We start from the raw sequence: 21,617 nt of genomic DNA, 5'->3' as shown, positions 1-21,617 counted from the left end.
CATGATTATCTATTTGCTGATTCTAAGTAAATGTACCAACAGTATTTTAAGACGCAAATCTTTGGCGATACATATTGATATTTCAAGAAGGAGAATTGGGCACTTATATAATCATATAATTCCAGTAATAGAGGGATATTTGCTGATGTTTAAGAATTATGGTAATTTCTGACCCGATTGACTTGGAATGACCAACGCTCTAATCTGTTGTTATGTCACAGGGAAGCAGATGCTAAAAATTGGATTTCAAGTCATGATGGGCCGAAACACTAAACTTTTATTTTTTCCATAAAAAAAAATAGTTAAACTCTTCAATGAAGCATAAAATATACCAATTTTACATATTTTTTTACGATAGATTAAATTTATAAATGATTCCAGCCATTGATATTATTAATCTTGATTATGGAAATGATATAATATGATTTGTATATAAAAAAATATATAACGCATTTATGGCACAATTAATGCTTCATATCAGTGAAAACTAGAAAGGGAAAATAAAAACGACCCTGTGATTTACTGGAATGAATCTTAAAAACAAGATAAGACTAGAAATTGATTTTAAAATTTGAAAAAAATCCAAACATTCTGTTAACACTGTGTAAACAAGTAAACAAATATGGTCAATTGTATATGAAATATAATGTATGATTCATATGTGACCCATCACCTCAAAACAGTGTTCTGTCAAGGCGTTCTGTTTGGGTGGTAAAGATTTCATTTATAGTCGGAGAAATGAGATTTGTGCCAACAGTTACTATTCCATCAAGAACAAATGGTATAAATTTTTAAGGTAAAATATGAGAAAATTCACTTATTGCCATCTCGTTCTCTCTGACATAATAACAGATTGAAACAGTGAGTCACAAATGTTATAGATAAACTCAAATAAATATCATTGAAATCATTTACCACCTCATAATGCTTTATGTATTCTAGGGAGAGAAAAAAAGAGTTCCAATTCTTTCTTTTTGGGGACCCAAAGAAAAAATTGAAAAGACAATATATTAACACGGACGTGCCAACTTGAAATTCTAAAAATTTGCAACCCGTATTGGAAAAAAGGATGAGTCACAATACCTAACCTTATAATCGCTGAGCTGATTTCAGCAAGATTCAATAATGATTCAGTCTTTAAACTGTGCACTGTGATACCCAATATCTTATTAAATTAAAAAAAAAAAAAATGAAATATAGAGGCTAGTGTGGTTTTTTACTAGGAACTGGAAAGTCTTAGTTCTACAAATGGTTCAAATAAGGTAGGTGTGCTTACAAAGCATATAAACATGTAGCATTGATCATTTTTCGTTATATCATCAATTGTGTCAGACATGGCAAAATTATTTCAGCAAAATAACAAAAATGAAATCAAGTATCTGTTCTGAAAGACAAAATATTGCAGATACTGAACTAAAAAAAAAAAAAATTAAATTAATAACTGACTAATGTGTAATATTGACAAAAAACTTTCCACAAATTCATCAATCATAAATAATATTACATCACGTCACAGCGCTCTCATCTGCTTATACAACCTCACATTTCTACTGTCACATCATTGACACAGACATATCAATAAAAGAAAATATAATTTTGATTTTTTTTTTTTTTGTGTGATTTATAACATGAACTGCTATGCTATGTATAACAACTTTCACTGTTCTCATGTATACATCCGGGGTTAGGACCGATGGACACATGAGAGAGAGAGAGAGAGAGAGAGAGAGAGAGAGAGAGAGAGAGAGAGAGAGAGAGAGAGAGAGAGAGAGAGAGAGAGAGAGAGAGAGAGAGAGAGAGAGAGAAAAAAAGAGAGAGAGAGAGAGAGAGAGAGAGAGAGAGAGAATACAGTGATATGCAATAAGAGTGATAACTTTGCTTTCGTTGTTCCTCAGGAGTAAATGGTGATTACCTCCCTTCCACTGCCTCTTACCATCAATACTCTATCAATGCCTTCTGTGAGAACCTCCAAGAATTCCATATCTACGACTGGGTCAAGGGTTCAACAACAAAATTTTTGATCAATTGATGAATATTTCTATATACCTCTCCCTTCTAAAAAATGGTGGGTTTCTTACTATTTTGGCAAAAACTATTTAATTTCAAATATCCAAAACTATCAAATTGACTTGAAAGTTCTTACATTGGTACTGTTGAAACCTGTAATTGGAATGCTGTTTAATCAGAACAGATGCCTTATTTGAATGCTCTGTCTGTGACAGAATTTTAAAAATATAATTTCAACTCGTTCATTTGAATAATTTCAGAGCTTCAAGCTTATTTTCAATTAACAAAAATGTCTTTTTTAAAGAACAGTAAGAATGGTATCAGCATTATTGTAGGTTTTCAATTATTAGTGCCAATGAGTGCCTTGCAATCAATTCTTTTTAAAAAATCTTTTTGCAAGACTTCATAAACTCTTCATTCGAAGAGTGCATGCAATGCTGCAAACAGTTATTTGCTTTTGCGGGGGGGGGTTACTGTGTGTGCGCTTGTGGGAAGGGGGAGGGTTGTCCATATTGATGTTAGCAATGCTCTAATTTTAATTCTTCAATAAACTTTTTAATTTTCAATTTTCAATTCATTGAATCTTCAATTTACGACTTTTTTATGACCATGGATGCAAATATACGACCATTTGCGACTTTTATGACCAAGTGGTCAAATTTACACCTTTTTACGACCTTGCTGGACACCCTACAAGAATGAATGGTATTCATTATTTTGCCAACAAAAAGGCATGAACCTACCAGATCAGGATGCGTAAACATTGAGATTATCTACTTGTACAGTAAGCAGCATCACAGCGTGTCTCTTGTCTTACAGTCATGTTCACATATTCATTGAAATACAAATTTGACAAGCTCTTCCAGCTGTCCCATATAGTTCGTAATATGCGTTTGCACTGTACATATTTTTTAAGTGACAAGAAGTACTCGTCTTTGACTTTTTGTTTTTGAATGAGATAAAAGAAAATCATTAATAGAGAAAAAGGATACAATTTTCTTCCCCAGCTTCAGACTTGGGAGGGGCTGGGAGGTTTAATATAACCAACTGGGCATTATGTGACTTTTCCACTATGTGTTCGTTGAGTCGTACGGCTGTGTGCATCCGTCGAACATTGTGTTTATCCCTGGGGAAATGAAGAAAATTGAATCATAACTGAATTGTGTGACTTGTTGACTCAGTGGTACTGTGACTCATCTTGCCACAAAGCCAAGCAATGTTTAAACATGGTCAATAACCAGATGGGTGACAGTGATCATGAAAATTCTGGTCCCTATATTGTGTCCTTGGGTAATAAATAACAATAATAAAATTAAATGGAAGCTTCAATTTAATTTATAATAAAATGAGATGTGGATGTTTCGGGTTTCCCCTGTCAACAAAACATGATGAATGAAACACTAGAGTAGAATGAGAGATGAGAGCATAGCATTGTTAAGGCCTCAACAATAGTAGTTGTAGTATCGTTCGGCTACACTTCTATGTTCAAGGTATCAATCCAGGTTCGGAAGTCATCATCACATTTGTTGATGGTTTCAAATCCCCCTTCAAGCTTTGTCTCTGGGCAATCTAGTACGAGGTGGTTTGCATCTTGTGGAGCTTGGTTGCACTTTTGGCATGTTGGTGATTCTTGGAGTCCCAATTTGTACATGTTGGCAGCTGTTCTTGTATGTTTTGACCGTAGTCTATTTGCAGCTACCCAGTATTTTCTTGGTTGATCCTGTAGACATGGGAGACTTTTACAGGGATCTTCAATTAGTTCCCCTCCTGTTGGCTTATTCCTTTTCCATTCCTCGCACCAGGCTTCTTGCGTGTTGTAGTTTTCTTTCTTTGATAGGTAGAAAGGTGAACGAGATTTTAGTTTTGATGTTGGGGGTGCAGTTTTGTATATGGTTTGCAGAGGAGTTCCACTATCTTCTTCAGCTCTGGATATCCATTTCTGTGTTGCATCCTCTCTCAAGTGGGGTGGTGCTATAGCGCTCATGGCTGGCAGCCATTGTGTTGGGGTTGATTTCAGGCATCCAGTTACTATTCGCATAGAGTCTCTTAGTTTCACATCAACAAGGTTTGTATGGGCACTTCTCGTCCAAAGAGGAGCACAATATTCTGCCACACTGTAGCAAAGGGCCAGGGTTGATGTTCTAAGAAGAGTTTGCGATGCTCCCCATGTTGTTCCTGCCAGTTTTCTGAGTAGACAATTTCATTTCCCTATCTTTCTTGCTGTACCCTCAAGATGGGTTCTATAGGTTAGTTGTCTATCCAGTGTCACTCCGAGGTATTTTGGATTTTGATCAGTTGGTAGTGTTGTGTCATCAATCTTGATCATCAGTTTTCGTTGTGATTCCCTGTTGTTAAGATGAAATGCAGTTGCAACTGTTTTTGTCGCATTCATTTTTAATGAACAATGCCATCCTATCATCTCTCATTAGTCTAGTGTTTTAATCATCAAGTTTTGTTGTCAGAGGGTAAAAACCCGAAACTTCACACAAATTAAACTGAAACTTCCATTCAATTCTATTATCATCATTATTCATTTCTTCAAGCTTCCATTCAATTCTATTAACATCATTATTTAATTCTCCAAGCGTCCATTCAATTCTATGGTCATTATTATTAATTTCTCCAAGCTTCTATTCAATTCTATAATCATCATTATTCGATTCTCCAAGCATCCAATTCTATTATCATCATTATTCATTTCTGAAGGAACCATTCAATTCTATTATCATCATTATTCATTTCTGAAGGAACCATTCAATTCTAATAATAATAATAATAATAATAATAATAATAATAATAATAATAATAATAATAATAATAATAATAATAATAATAATAATAATAGATCTTTATTGTCCATAAATATGGCAATTTGTCATTTAGTTACACTTGTTATAACGTTATATTATAACACTGAACAGATATTTCACTCCTACTCTCTCTCTCTCTCTCTCTCTCTCTCTCTCTCTCTCTCTCTCTCTCTCTCTCTCTCTCTCTCTCTCTCCTCTCTCTCTCTCTCTCTCTCTCTCTCTCTCTCTCTCTCTCTCTCTCTCTCTCTCTCTCTCTCTCTCTCTCTCTCTCTCTTCTCTCTTTTTTTCATGCATGCGATATACACAACATAAACATATTCATTTAATTTTCAATTCGTTACATTTGTGGCAACTCGACACCAAATATTATCATCATTATCAATTGGTCAATTAATCTAACATTAAATAAATTAATCAGTCAATCAGTCCAAACATCAATCCTTGGTTTTGCTGTACCATATGAAATATTCAACATTTTTATTGCTGATGGAACGAACATTGATTTATACTTGTTAGTTCTACATTTAATCTGACAAAACCTTCTCCCACATGGTAAAAAGACTAAATTCATTGTATAAAATATGTTTCTATTATAATCATTATTCATTTCTCCAAGTTTCATGCAGCAACATTTCCATTATGTCCTTGGTACAGCACTTTACACACATTACCTCACATGTCTGGTGTTAATGAGTACCTGACTAAAAGCAGTGATGGGTATTGTATGAGTATTAGCTCAAAAAGGCCTGGATGGGGGGATAAATGAAACCTAGTGAAGCGCACTGACCATGGTATTAAAATAGAAAATGCGTTAAATATATTATTTCACTTATTCCAAATGACAACTTGAAAAAAAATAAAAAAATTGTAAGATCAGCACCCTGTGGCATAACTTACACAAAAAAGCCACACAGTCTGACGGGTGAGACACAGACCCACACATCATTTCTATTAGAGATTAATCCCTCCATTATTGGACTTGTAAACAATTATAGAAAACAAAATGGCACTTATGAGACTGACATAAAAATAACCTTGATTTCATCAAAAGAAGGACCCCCCCTCCAAAAAAACAAAAAAAACAACCCCCCCCCCAAAAAAAAAAAAAAACAAACAAAAAAATAATAAAACCACTCATAAAACCTGACAGAACAAAAACAACTTACGGTTTTTTATTGGTGTTGACAAAACTCTTGGCATCCTGTGGGGTAAAGGTGAACTGTGATTTGTCTAAAGACACACGATTGCTTTCAATAAGACTTTCTTCTGTGTTGCTTTCCTCTGGAACTGGGGACAAGGTGATTGTTGGGTAGTTGGGAGTCAGTTCTGATGGCGGTTTCTAATAGAATATAAACAAATGAATAATTATATTATAATAAAGAAATCTGAATGATCCTTTTCATTCCTTAACCTTTTTTTCCAGGCACCTTGAATTTGTACTACATTTCTTCTCTTTACAAGGTCAAGCAAACTTAATTGTGGTCTGTGACTGGATAGCTGACACTATTTTAGAACAATGGCTCAGGTCCCTGGCATTATGTCCATTTACTTAATTTCTTCTTCGATAAACATTTACAAAAAAATCTTTCATAAAAACTTGGGATAAAAATTTACAACCCATCTAATCTTGACCAAGAATTTTGTAAACAATATATTTTTTTTCATTTGACGATAATTACAACAACAACAACAACAACAACAATAATAATAATAATAATAATAATAATAATAATAATAATAATAATAATAATAATAATAATAATAATAATAATAATAATAATAATACAATAATAATAATAATAATAATAATAATAATAATAATAATAATAATAATAATAATAATAATAATAATAATAATAATAATAATAATAATTTAATAATAATAATAATAATAATGCTGAAAACTTATATAGCGCTATAACTCCGAGACACCAGACTCTAAGCGCTTAAATTACAAATTACTTTGGCTGAAACATACTCATTCACACACACAAGCACACACACACACACACACACACACACACACACACACATACACACACACAACACAACACACAACACAAACCAAACCTATCTTGCTTCTCATACCATCTACTAAAATCGAAACAAATATGTTTTAAGCGAACGTTTAAAAATAGACAAAGATTCTTTTTCACGAATGCTCTGCGGTAAGGCGTTCCAAATAGAGGGTCCGAAATGAGAAAAGGATCTTATTCCAGCATTTTTCCGAATTCGAGGGACAACTAGTTTTGTGGAATCACTGGCCGAACGTAATAATAAAAAAATGCAGTGGTCTCTGTTTATAAGCACAGTCCTTGAGAATCAGCACAGCATACTTACAGGTTGATCATGCTTATAAGAAGAATCAGATTTATTTTGCCAAGTCTATATTCAATGCTCATATTACAGTCAAACGACTTTTACCTCATAGTTCTCAAACATACACATAATGCTATGCACCAGGTTGCAGACTTGGAATTGCCTTTCTTTACTGCCCCATTATGTGACAGTATATCCTGAGTACTGCTAGTTGCAACTAGACCAATTAGAAAATTGAAAGCCATTGGAAACGATCAAAATTAAGACTTAGTGTTCGAGCTTTGAGACCGAAAAAAATTTTTTTTTAAAAGAAAGGAAGAACCGAAAATATAATTAGAGTCAGTACTGAACAACAGGTGCCACCACCCACAGACCCCCTATCTTTAGTCTGTGCCACCACCCGCCATTGATCAGTACTGATGAACATAGGGCCTGTTTGTCAGTGCTGACAAAGACCTCTTCACACTTATAGATAGTATGCAGATGACGTCACTCAGGCCTTTGTTATCGTTTTTGTCATCCGCGTCTGTGAGTTGTTCTCACTAAACTGTATTGACCAGACTATAAAAGTTCATGGTTACACAGAGTTTGTGTGTTGGTCCGTTATACTTCCGGATGGCAATGTTGTGAACTCCTTGGCCAAGCGCATTCTATCTATACTTACCTAAATTATTCCATTAAAAAAAAATAATCCCAAGCCAACTTATCCCATGACATTTAGTAACACTTAGATAAGTTTGATTTAAGTCTTACACTTATATGCCGTTGGGGCAATGGAATGACGCTCGTTGTTTCAAGCCACCATAAGATTCTTTTTAAATTTATTTTGTCCATTCTATTTCTTTGGGGTTTTTTTTGTTGTTTTGTTTTGTTGGGTTTTTTTATTTTTGGTTTTTTGTTTTGTTTTGCTTTTGTATATTTTCGTTATTGCTTAATTTTTTTTAAAAAGAGGAAAAGATGTTATATAATATTTCTTGTTATGATTCTTTTATAATACTTAGTCTAGTCATGCAAAAAAAATTGACGTAAAGGAGTAGAAACTTGATAACAAACGGATTATTCCATTTTTATTATTATTATAAGAGTATACTGAAATTAACTAAACTTGTGAAGGCAGTTTTAAAGTATGGCTTCTTAAATTGTAACACAGATTAAAAGACGTAGGTGGGCACTTCATATTCATCTTATTAGTATTGATTGAATTAATGCGTTGACGTTTCCACGTCTTCATATATTTCATCTCTGCGACTCTACCATTCATTGCCATTAAATGTAATCGCAATCCTAATGCTGTGCGTTAAGGTAAAGTGCTCACAACATCTGCCAGCCGGATATTACGTAAAAACACACAAAACAAAACTATGTGTAACCTTAAACTTTATAGTTTGATTTATAGAATTTAGTGAGTAGTAATCATAAAAGTGGCTGGCTAAAAACAATAGCAAAGAGCTGAGTGGCGTCAATTTAGTTCAATCAATAAGTTAACGAAGGCTACGCGTTGATTGACTCAAAACAAAAAATAAATTAATAAATAAATCACAATTCCAGGCGACGAAGAAAAACAATCAAGACTTGGGTGTGAAATCTTTATGAAAAAGACGAGTTCAGTTAGAATCAACAGTAACAGACTTAACATCATGGCATGAGCAAAACACTGTCATTTTGGCCAGGAAACATTTCTACAAGTTGCATGATGCTAATGCAATTATTATTCGAGGTCATTTCAACATACTAAAAAATAATCATTTACTGAATTTGGGACTTGAAAGAACTTTTCATAATGAAAAAATGGGAAAAGAAAGAAAAGGACATTCAAAATGAAAACAGACATTTTCGGGAGATTTTTGCCAAATTGAATAAAAAAGACAAAAAATAAATTTAAAAACCTAACTTTTACAAAACAAGAAATTTCACAGCATTCTAAATCATATCCAAAGACTAAATACATAGTGGTAGTAGTAATAGGAGGACAGCTCACTCCATTTAATCGCACACTCTGCTTATACGCTACACATTCCCGAAAAACATAATTTTTTAAATATAATCCCTCCGCTCAATCGCCTACATCTTGATTTTATCTTGATTGGGAAAAGATATCTAAAAATACACATAAAATGTAATGATTCGATCGATTTGTTACGACGGACACCAATATACTCATCAGCGGTGAACTGATATCTCAGGAGCTTCTGGACTCTGTTCAGCCACACAAAAGACCGCGCTTGGATAATGAAGATGAGGATGAGTCATCGGAAAGTGACACATCACCCCTCACAAACACTGAAAAACCTGACATGCTGGATAAACTACACTGCTTTATCCAAGAAGAATGTTTGATCTACCAACATTGGCATTTTTGATAAGGGTTATATACAGCTTCAATTTACAACTCTTTTACGACTTGGATGCAAATTTACGACTTTACGACATTGCTGGACACCCTGTGGGAGAATCTAATGGTATACAATGTACCCCATGGCAACACATTGGACATTCTAGATTTTGCAGACGCTACATGTGTTTTATTCCAAGATTATTATTTCTATCAATACTATTCTGGAATCATCTAAGTAAAGATAAGGGTAGTTCCAAATGAATAAAGAAAGTGTTGCGTGAAAAATAGTAGAGTAGCTCTCAAATGATATTTATTTTCTTTACCTTGCTCTGTTGATTCCTGATATGGTTCAGCATGTCCATCCTTTGCTCCATAATAAGAGTTCTCTCATAAGTATAGGCTGAAATGTCTTGAGTACTCTGAACAAAATAATCACATTAACATTCCATAAATTCAAAATAATCACAACATCAATTTTGATTTTCACATTTGAGCAACCAAATTGAGAAAGATCATCATATTCCTGATTTCTCATCATCAACATCATCACCACCACCATCACAAACACCCCCAACATTGTCATCTTCAACATCTTAATCACAAAAATTAATCATGGTTATTGTCTCGATGATTAGCATCATTGCTTCTGTTTTGATCAATAAGACCATTATCATAATTTTCCTTACCAGTTCATTTTATATGCTACTTAATTCTTTTTGAGGAAAAAATGAACTCATTCATTTGTTTAAAAAGAAATTAATTATAAGCTATGAATAACTTAAAACATAAAAAACAAAAACAAAAAACAACCATCCCCCCAAAAAACAGCAATAAATCAACCCCCCCCTTCCTTAAATAAAACCAGCCCCCCAAAAAACAAGGACATAACAAAAATATCCCCATATTATTATACATAAACAAACAAACAACATGTAAAAACAACTTTAATCGCACAAACCATTTCCACAACGTCCACGTCTGCCTCAATACGGAGTTGGTAAAGGTAAGTAATCAAATCCTTCTTCATTTGGATGGAGTTATCCTCCGTTTCTGAGTCAAATGGTTATAGAAAAATAACTTACCATCAAGCAACTATGACAAACAATATGATATTGAATAACCCTCAGGAAGTGATGAGAGCAACGCTCGATAACAACGTTGTAGAAGTCAAACTATCTTAATTATATTTCAAATGTTTATAAATAGCTCCTTTTATACTAAAGTTGAGCACTATTATTTCATGGTTTTTGTTTTATAATTTTATATATATATATATATATATATATATATATATATATATATATATATATATATATATATAATATATATATTATATATATATATATATTATATATATATATATACTATTATTTGTACCTTTAAAAGCACATATTAATGAGCAAAGTCCAAAAGGTGCAACATGCCAAGTGCGTATTTTGAAGTCTATTTTTGTTCCTGAAGGGCATGTGTCACCCCAATATTACAAAGTCTATTGAAAATATCAAATGTAGCATAAATGGCTTGATTGTGCAAAGTTCATCGACTAATAAAAATCTCAGCATCTTCTTGGATGAGAATCTGACATTAGACCAGAACATGAAATATATTTCTCAATGCCTAAATTTACATCTTAACAGAATTGGTAAAATTAGAAACTAAAATAAATACAGATGTGACATAAACCTTGATTACATTGCAGTTCTCTCAAAACTTGACCATTGTAACTCTCTTTTTGAACACTACTAGCTAGAGAATACTCAGGCTGCACAGAATTCAAAACAATGCTGAAAGATTAGTCCTTTTACGAAGTAAGAAACATGTGTCACCACTCCTAAAATAGCTTCATTGGCTTCATCTATAGCTTTGTAGTGGACTGAATTAGTGTTTATTTGATTGGATATCAATTTCACTGTTGTTGTTAGTATAACTTCCGGTGTAGATAAATTGTGGCATCTTGGGGTCAGAGTTTATATGAATGAAAATGTGCTTCAGCGTTGGATTGGGAGGAGAAGTGCTTAAGACCTTGCTCTGTGTGCTTGGCCTGCCAGATCCCCGGACCTTACTGTGAGTGACTTACTATGTTCTAGGGATATGTTAAAGACCAAATTACCATTCCACCACTTCCAGCAAGTATCAATGACTTGAAATACAGCTGCACTCAACACAGTGGGCCATGACATGCTGTGGTGTGTTTGGAATGAATTCTCATATTGGCTTGATGTTGTCCGCACTGTTTGTGGTAGCCAAATTGAGCTTACTACACATGTGTCCAAGCTAGTGTTTTCTATCGTTTTTCATTATTTTATTATCACGTGATAAATTTGCCATATTCTTTTTGAATCACCCTGTAATAAAGATACAACCAACCTCAAGAACCATGAGCAATACAGAAACAATATGCCATCAAATTTTATATCTTGATATCTTTGATAACTGTAAAGAAATATTCTTGATTGCAAATGCATCATTAGTCATAAATCTGGATTCAAAGTCCTGCACAGTAAAACACCTTTTGACACTGGCTCATATAGGCCATACACAAATGGAAAAGGATACGAGCCACAGTGAAAATTCTCAGCTTGCAATTCTTCCAGGTCTTGTCTTGCTTCAGCAAAAATGGTAACAACATTAGTAAACCTCCATCATGTGATTTTGGTCAAGGAAATATTAAAGATTATCCTTTATCATGCTTTCACAGTGAAATAGCTAAAACCAGCTTTGTACTATAGTATGGTCTTTTCTTTAAAAAAAAAAAAAAATAAAAAAAAAAAAATAAATAAATAAATAAAAAAAAAAGGAAATAAACAATAAAATTCCCTTTATTCATCCCATAGGGGAAATATGTCTCTAGGGTCTATTCCAAGGGAAGGCTGGAATAACCCAGGCATCAGTCGCAGTACAGCACCGCAACTTAGCTAGAGCGAGGTGACTTGCTCAAGGCCACACAGCACAGCGGCAAGTGATCGAACTCTGTACCTTTCGGGTACGAAGCAAAGACCGTACCACTAAGCCACTCTAATAATAATAATAATAATAATAATAATAATAATAATAATAATAATAATAATAAAGTGTCAAAGGATATGCACAATCCACCAGACGTCAATTGTTCCTCTCAATTTAATTCCCTGGTCAGGGAATTGAGCAATACCTTTGGGCACCAGCAGGGCCATTTGGCCAGCGCCAACATTCTTGGCTGTGTCTGGAAAAATAGTGAATTAGCAGGCCAAAATATACATGTATTAAGAGACCAGACAATAAAAGACAGCAAAACAAACTTAACACCACCATACAACATTGAGCGATTTCACAAGACAGACCAATATATTATTCCCGTAAACCAACTAGAAACTGGAATACATTGCCAGATGATAATGTAATGGCTTCAAACCATGATCAATTCATACAATTGTGGTCTGTTTCTGAAGGCAAAGAATATTTTTATAGAGCCTTTCCTCAGCACTGACAAGGACGTCAAATAAGGAATTGCCCTTGTGAAGTTGCTGTGCAAAACAGTGTAGGGTCTTGAATGCTACTATAGTGGTATGGCCGTAAACAGGTTCCAATGGTGCACTCTCCCTCATCCGACTCCACATCGGCAACAATAGAGTCTTCTAAAATTTAACTTTTGTCGAGAGGTATTGATATAAGTACCTGTAATAGCGGCACTGACCTTGCTGGTAATTTCCGAAACCGAGAAGATGAGCATTATTATTGCATATAAGAGAAGTTGAGAAAGTGATTTTTTTGGGAGGGGGGGATAAGAAGTCTGCCTCATTTACCAAACTCAGACCGGGATTAGCCAGGGCAGCTTACAAAGACAGATAGACAGTCATGCACACAGCTGAAATGGCAGTGTTTTGCAAAATGATACATAGAACTTGTAAGACATGACCAAATCTCTTTTTTTTTTAACAGACAACACTGTTGACTGATAAAAATAAATAAATAATTACATTTCTAACATTAAACAACCAGGTACTCAATTTACATCCGATAATGGAGAGAAATATCAATAAAAAAGCATTTTCATGGACTTGACTTTCTGCCACCACAGCAGGTCTCAAACCAGGGAGCTACAGGTCAGGAGTTAAGTGTCATGCCTTGGGCCATAAAGCCACAAGAGTGGGGATGGCTATGATGATTGATGGAGGACATACCAAGAAAGACCTTGTAAGACCGTTGGTCAGATTGATGTCTCCAGCCATATGGCCATCCAATGACCACGGTGTTGTGCTTTAAACCTCCAAGACCAGCATTCTGAATTCTGGTGAGAAAAAGAAAGATTGAAAACTGAATGAACATGTCTATAGTAATACAGTAACGGCAAAGGCAAAATATTCTTAGCAAATTCACAACAGACGAAATTTTATTCTTTCAATAAATAATGATGTCAATGATGAAAAAATAATCACTAAACTAAATGAAGTAAAATGTCTCCCAAAACTCTTTTTCTATTGAAATCAAATCCAATCAAATGATAAATGCTGCAACCTCATTAAATGACATGACAATATCATTTACGCAGGATGCAATGTTATCCACCATGAGAGAAAATTTTCAAAATTAAAATGATGATTCTTAAGTGATTCATTTCATGCACTCTTTTTTAATTTTAAAAAAACCCTAAGAAAACTAACAAAAAAAAAAAAAAAAGGGAAAAAGAAAAAAGAAACAAAATCACTACTACAAAGAATTCAAATGGTAAACTTGCAAAGGAAAAATCAAGAACAAAAAAATGATATAAATAACAATTGAGGATAAGTATCATGACAAATCCTATGCTATGGATGTGTACAAAATGCGCGATTCTTGTAATATGGCTTAGTACTTTGATCCTTGAAAAACCCTTACAATTGACACAATCCTTCTGAAACATCTCTAGAAATGCTGACATCAGAAAATCCTTTCACTCCGTATTCTCGCACTAATGAGTTCAACTCCTAGAGTAGAGAGAAATAAAAATATATTTTTAAAAATAACACATAATTATCATTCAGTTCGTTTGTGTGTTTTTTTTTTAAAGACATGCCTTGGCATTTCTGAGAGAAATGTGGCTAATCAGAGTGCTAACTTAAAATTTTGCTCACAGGAAGTTCAGACATCACTCTCTTTACAAGGGGTTCCAGACAAAAGCAACATTTAATTTGTAAGAGGAGACTTGATGCCAGACCCTATTAAATTTTTTTAAAAGGGTCATCTCCGTTTCTTGCCTGGTGCTTATTTTACACCTGAGTGTGGTGAGATAATGTGATCAAAGAGCCCTTTCCAAGGCTCATTTCTGACAAGCCAAGTGTCACAAAGCTGCTCATCATATTCTACAGTACAAACATAACAAGACGAATACCTGTTTACAAGCCTGGGCATCTGAATACCTCTCTCTAAAAGATCCTTCTAGAACACTGTTAACCAAACAAAGTCCTTTTCCTGGATTATTAAAAAAGAAGAATAGCAAACATGATCTTAGAAAAGGGTGTCATGAATACATCGTAATTAATGAACTAAAATTAAAATGCTTTATAAACTCAATAGCTCAATATAAATAATTCTGTAAAAACTTCAAGGAAAATATGTCCTATATATGTTGACAACGAAACACTTTAACCTAATCTGGATCAACTGAAATATAAAACGACTGTACAGATAAAAGAATATTAATAGAATCTTACCTGCTTTAAGTTGACCGGCAAAAAGGGCCAACTTAGGATGTTTCGGTTTCAAGTTCTCATCCATCTTCATCAGCACCAAAAGCTGGGGTCTAGGTAGCCATTTATGAAGATAAATAAATGTTAATTTAAGCGTCATTTAAGTTTGAATATATGGCTCCTCTTTTTTTTTTCTTTTCTTCTTGAAGAGTTTCAAGAAAATATTTTTTAAAAATTGTTTACTATTGTTACTGTTTTAGTTAAGTGGGGGAAGGGGGAATGAAAACTAAAGAAATTTGATAAGCCAAGAATAGTATTGTAGCCATTGTGTGCTAACTAGTACACAGTATCAGAACTACCAATGGTCAATTCTGCGACAACCACTAGAAGTGCAGTCATACAATAAAGGGGGAAACACTCAGTCATGTTAATACCAAGGGCTTTTTGCTGTCAATTGTAAAAATCTGGAAATTTGTAAATAAAGGGTATACGTTTTTGAAGATGTGTCAGAACATTCATTGAAAAGGTTTCAAGTTCTGATGGGTTAGATGAAATCGAAAGGGGATGGAGTGTCTGCAATGGAGCTCTAACAACTATCATGTGTTTACCACCTTGTCGAATTTTGACCAAGAAACCTTTGCTCTCTATAATGATCTATTAAAATGAGCTCCAGCTTATCTAAACAAACTGGGGGGTCATTTCTATTTAATATGGGGATTTCTTAAAACAAAATTTTAATATTTATCACTAGATATTCTACAAATATTCAATAGAGCTCATTTATCAAATGTACAGTCAAGATATGGATGCACTTGATTTAAATACAAAAAATTCTAAAACAATAAATGCTTTTAAAAATGCCGTTGATAAATAAACCAATGCCTTGAAGCATGTATATGGTGAATTATGTTTGTTTTTCTTTATCTTTATAAAGAACAGATCAACAAGTCTAAGAAAATTTTTTTAGTAGTTATGCACCCAGCGACCTTGGGGGTCCTGATAGCTCAGTTGGTAGAGCACTCGCTTCACACACAAAGAGACCAAGGGGTGCAGTTGAGTTTTTTTTCTGACCTCCCTGTCCTCCCAGCAGTGATTGGGTAGCTGGATCTGTTAGATCTGGTGGGAAGTACTTTGTGATAGACTAGTGTCCTACCCAAAGGAGAGCAAGCAATTGCTATTGTCTGTTTCAGGCTATAGAAAATGGAATAAACTCCGGCTCCATAGGCCTAATGGCTCGGAAGGACTACCTGCGACATTATTTATATCAACGATATTGTGTGCACTTTGAATCTATGTGATCCTTTGTTTATTTAAACCATCTATTTATATAATATGCATATGACAGGATTTTTTTAAATATGGTATGTCTTACTATTTACTGTTCTTCATGAAGTCAGCTCATCATGTCAGTCAGTTTTTAAAAAACAAATCTATTTACATGGGCTGCCAATGGCAATGCACTATTGTACCTCTTACAGTTTTACACACATGCATATTATTACACTTATAGCCATTTTTACAAATTTTTACCAAAGCGATGAGGATGATGATGGTGCTGCTACTGGTGTTGCTGCTGATGATGGTGGTGGTGGTGATGATAATGATGATGATAAAGATGATGGTGATAATAATAATAATAATAATAATAATAATAATAATAATAATAATAATAATAATAATAATAATAATAATAATAATAATAATAATAAATAGCACTTATCTAAACGGTCTCTAAGCGTTTTACATACAGTGTGGGTATTAATTGAAATTAACAAATACATAAACAAATCATTTATTGATTACATTTGTTTGTTTGATTTTAGAGGGTCACTATAGCACCAGTATAAAAGAAAGATGATAGAGGAACAGTTGTAGATTTGAAGTTAGAAGGGAACTGGTTCAAATAGGGAACAGAATATTCGACAAGCTGATATGCCTTTTTTGACAGTACCTAAAAGTCCCATCCAGGAACAAGCAAAGAATCCAGCTATAAAGAATACACTCAAATGTTTATATATTCAAAACTATAAACTGTAAAAGTAGATAACAGAGAGATGATTTACAATGAAAAAAAATATCATCTCTCAAAAAAAATGTATTATATATGTGACTATCTTCTTCCCAGTTGAAGATCCTTGCCAGGACCAGGAAAAAGCCTGAGTAATCTCAATCGAGAACAAATAAAACAAATATGGGGGATAGAAGACACAGCACACGATCTTTCTGCTCACCGTTGGTGGTCAAAAGACCCCACTCAAACAGACTATTTATCTTGAATCCCTCTCTCAAGGTCTTGAGGTCAACAAACAAACACCATGAAAGTCTATTGGCAAGCTAGCTGTTTTGGCTTTGGCTCAGTTCTCAATATAAACAGGTAACACAGAGACGATTGAGATATTGAGTAATCTAGGATAAAAGGTGAGTATTAATTCAGAAAAGTGAGTGGAGCAGGAATTGATGTTGACAACAACAAGAATGAAGAGAGTAGAGAAGTGTTAGAAGACAAAAGAGAATCAAAACTTTTGCAGTTGAACCTAGAAATAGATTGTTTAGACCCTCCGCCTGGTCACGAGAGGGACGCTCTACAATCGTCAATATCCTCATAAAGTTGATAGAGAGACTCAAGATAGATTGTAAATTTGATACCACTTTTTTGAAGTGGTGGATAGCGTCGATTGTAGAATAAACGTCCCAAGTCCATCAAAAAAAAATGTTATAGAATATGCCAGCATTGTGTTGGATCCAAAGCCAACAAATCTCACTAATGCAAATGAAACTGTACAAAAAGAACATCAAGGCTTATAAGCAAAAAGATTTATTGCCAACTACTAGTGCTTCATCCCTTCTTTAGAAACTGGGCCTTTGAAGACAGAAGAAAATAAAAAGTTGAAGATTATGCACAACACCAAAGTAGACCTACCCATGTACTTATACATCAGAACTTTGTCAGAGTTTTTATCAGACTGCTATCATTCTATCACAACTGATATGACGAACATTTTGTCACCAATACATGTTGTTCTTCTGCTGTATTGTACAATGTTGATGAATTGGTATAACAAATGCAAACTTGTCCTCTAGCTCATAAGGTTCCTGCATTCTGCCATCGAAGCTAAGAAGAAGATAGAAGAGGAGGAGGAAGAAGAGGAGGTAGAAGAAGAAGAAGAAGAAGAAGAAGAAGAAGAAGAAGAAGAAGAAGAAGAAGAAGAAGAAGAAGAAGAAGAAGAAGAAGAAGAAGAAGAAGAGAAGAAGAAGAAGAAGAAGAAGAAGAAGAAGAAGAAGAAGAAGAAGAAGAAGAAGAAGAAGAAGAAGAAGAAGAAGAAGAAGAAGAAGAAGAAGAAGAAGAAGAACAACAAGAAGAAGAAGAACAAGAAGAAGAACAAGAAGAAGAACAAGAAGAAGATTGTTTTCTAGCCAAATGTAAAAAGTCATTTTGTTGATGTTGGCAGTCTTGAGGAGCCTTTCATAATAACCAATGTAATATAAAACACTCTGATCACATGACAACTCACCTCCAGTTCTTGGTGTGTGGTGGACCAGATTGAAGACGTAAGAGTGAATATCTTGCAGCTGACATAGCCAGACCTCGAATGCCATCTCCCCACTCTTGTTCGGCACTATTGGAAAACATTCAATAACAAAAAAACCCCAAATAATTGTTGAATTTGAAGTGCTCCCTCCTTGATCACAATAAGTATTTAACATGTATAAAAACTGAAACAAATGGATTATGCTTAGAAAAAGATTTTACTTATCCATCATCCAACATGGGATGTGCTGGACTAGTTCAATGTAGAACACAGGTCGAACCAGCCCTTGTCTCTAAAAAACACACTTGGATTCTGTAGGAAACCGGTTCTATGAAAAGCCTAACAGTTGAATCATAATCGAGAATCTCAGGCATGTTGATGGAGCTGGAGTGGATGAGGGTGAATTAAGTATATGAGGTAAAGGTGGCAGTTTATACCAGTTGGAGACATGGTGATATGATCAGTTCTATCTCGTTTTCCATTTTCTGCTTTCCTTGGTCATGTGGCAGACTGAATGATGATCACTTCAATATTCCTACAATGATTATTTTTGGCATTTTAATCAAACTGTACAAGATGGATTGTCACATTTTTCAAGTTAAAATAGTTATGTAATGTGTGGCGTCCAATGAGACATACCAGGTTTGCTTTCATTTTACTCATGGATTCTTTGGATGCAGTAAAATTGTCAACAAAAAAAAAAGAAATATCAAAATGTTGGAGCTGTCAACTCCATAACGTTAAAAAACATTATTCAAAAGGAGTAACATTGATAGACAAATGTATAAGTCGATTTCATTGTTAAATTGATAAAAAGTCATAAGGCCCATATAGGCGTAATTTGTCTGTTTTTTAAACTGTTAAATGGACATTACAACTGCTTACATCCCTTTGGATGGTATGATAGTCTACCACAAAATACTTTCCACCAGACCAATCACTGCTGGGTGGAAAGAGGAGTAAGGAATAGACTGGCTGAACCCTGGTTGGATACCAGTCCTTTTCCTTGTGAGTTGAGTGCACTATCTAGACATCCGCATTTTGAAATTGGTAATTAGAATGCATGTAGAGTGCATCAATGTTGTATCATTTAAAATCAATATAAAAATGGACAGCTTTCTAATATTGGTTACACATTGGTTAAAAACAGATATATTGTGACATTTCAATTGAATTCACTCTTACCCTTTATATTCGATGTATTTGTATATACAGACAGCAATAGCAATGGCAGCCAAAGCATAATACCAACTGGATATAAACATCATAACGATACACAACGTAACTCCCAGCAACGACAGAGTCCTGGAATGGAAGGAAAACACAAATATGAAAATGTACATCATTTAGATGTTATGTTAACACTGAGAAATGAGCTAAAAACATTAACACGATGTGATCCAGTATATATCCATAAATCCATGGGGGGGGGGGGGGGGGGGGGGGCTATAAATATGTAATTTACTCATAATTTGTTGAATTGTCCAGGGTCAATGCCATATTTGGTAGTCCCTTTCCACATCTCATTTACTTTCACTAGATCTAAAAAGAGAAGACAAAGCCTTCCTTCAGCCATTGGGCAAACTAATTGTGATTATTTTTATTATTATTATTATTGTTATTATTATTATTATTATTATTATTATTATTATTATTATATAATCATCATTACTATCTGTATTAATATCATCATTATTACTCCTATTTTAATTACTTTTTTCCCCCCATTACAAGAGCTGTAACCTAACAATAATTGCCTATTTGGACAATAAAGATTATTATTATTATTATTATTATTATTATTATTATTATTATTATTATTATTATTATTATTATTATTGTTATTAAAAAAACTCCCAAGATCCGAGATTGAATTCAATTTGTCCATTTTTGAAAACAATTGCCCTAACCATAATATCACAATAAAATGTTGATAGTTACCAATGATAGAATCTAAACCTAGGCCTCCAGTTGGGTGTCTGTAACAAAGTAAGCATTGCACATGCCATATTGACGAACCCATAACACATCAAAAAGAACCTGGCAAGAGAGAGAGGAGGGTGTATGGGTGAGTTTTCATTTTTGGTAAAAATAATAACAATAAGCAATAATAAACAGGCATAAGTAATTAAATAAAAATATATATGAGCACACATCCCTCTGACCAACAACAAACAAACGAAAAAAAAAAAAGCATTTACGTATCTATAAGAGATCATATGTCAAAAGAGGGGAGGGCGTAAACAACAACTACAACAACCTGTCAGTGACACTGACAAACTACCCATTTTATCACTGAGCCCAAACACTACTCAGCCAGACATTTGTGAGGGGCCACCAAAGCAAAACACTGTAGAACAACTCAAAATGTTGACAATAACTTTCCAGTTTAATGGGAAAACAAGAGGATTTTACTGTTATGTTAGAAACAATTAAACCTGACATCAAAATAGGAAATGAAACATGGCTGTATGAAGCAGTGCTTAATACCGAACTGCTTTTTAATGACCAGTATGAAATATACAGGAAAGACAGGAAAACAAAAGGGGCTGGAGTAATTATCTTGGTCAAAAACACAATAAAAAGTACCCTTATTGGAGAAGGCAAAGACCACGAATCTATGTTTTGTAATATTGGCAGACATAACAGTACAATAGCAGTCGTAGGTGTTGTGTACAGGTCCCTGACAGTTCAAACGAGGAAAATAATAACATGTTCAATCATATATTTCGCTTGGGGGCAACTTTAATCTCCCATATATAGATTGGACTGGAAACCAAATCGTCGGCAGCCAGTATCCAAAGCGACTCAATAAATTGTTCCTTGATACTTTCAATGATGTCGGTTTTCAACAACTTAACTTCGAGCCAGCCCGAAAGAAATTGACCCTTGACCTTTATCTCATAAAGGAGCCAGACATGGTAAAACAATGCATAACAGTGCCCGAACTATGCGACCACCACTCAGCAGT

General features: G+C 34.1%; 1 protein-coding gene across 39 annotated transcripts in view; it reads right to left on the bottom strand.

The window, feature by feature from the left end:
• Positions 1-1,722: 1,722 nt before the first annotated feature.
• The window catches only part of LOC144977224 (solute carrier family 12 member 4-like), a 199,050-nt gene continuing 179,155 nt past the window's right edge, over positions 1,723-21,617 (bottom strand). For 38 of the 39 annotated variants that reach the window (XM_078922205.1, XM_078922224.1, XM_078922207.1 and 35 more), the window contains 14 exons: positions 20,588-20,686; positions 19,832-19,951; positions 18,629-18,733; positions 15,141-15,229; positions 14,819-14,898; positions 14,326-14,414; positions 13,632-13,738; positions 12,557-12,673; positions 12,028-12,117; positions 10,430-10,521; positions 9,795-9,890; positions 5,984-6,156; positions 3,000-3,133; positions 1,723-1,983 (listed from right to left, as the gene is read on the bottom strand). In XM_078922205.1, coding sequence (XP_078778331.1) covers positions 1,892-1,983; positions 3,000-3,133; positions 5,984-6,156; positions 9,795-9,890; positions 10,430-10,521; positions 12,028-12,117; positions 12,557-12,673; positions 13,632-13,738; positions 14,326-14,414; positions 14,819-14,898; positions 15,141-15,229; positions 18,629-18,733; positions 19,832-19,951; positions 20,588-20,686 — 1,483 coding nt within the window. In that variant the 3' untranslated portion in view covers positions 1,723-1,891. Of the gene's footprint in view, positions 1,984-2,999; positions 3,134-5,983; positions 6,157-9,794; positions 9,891-10,429; positions 10,522-12,027; positions 12,119-12,556; positions 12,674-13,631; positions 13,739-14,325; positions 14,415-14,818; positions 14,899-15,140; positions 15,230-18,628; positions 18,734-19,831; positions 19,952-20,587; positions 20,687-21,617 lie in introns of all 39 variants that reach the window. The other variant, XM_078922182.1, reaches the window with a different exon arrangement.

Source organism: Berghia stephanieae, chromosome 7, assembly GCF_034508935.2.
Source record: "Berghia stephanieae isolate SIO BIC M18660-M18661 chromosome 7, UCSD_Bste_1.3, whole genome shotgun sequence".
NCBI classification, from domain to species: Eukaryota; Metazoa; Mollusca; class Gastropoda; order Nudibranchia; family Aeolidiidae; genus Berghia; species Berghia stephanieae.
The sequence above is the reverse complement of the archived record's forward strand: the minus strand, read 5'-3'. Positions and strand labels throughout refer to the sequence as shown.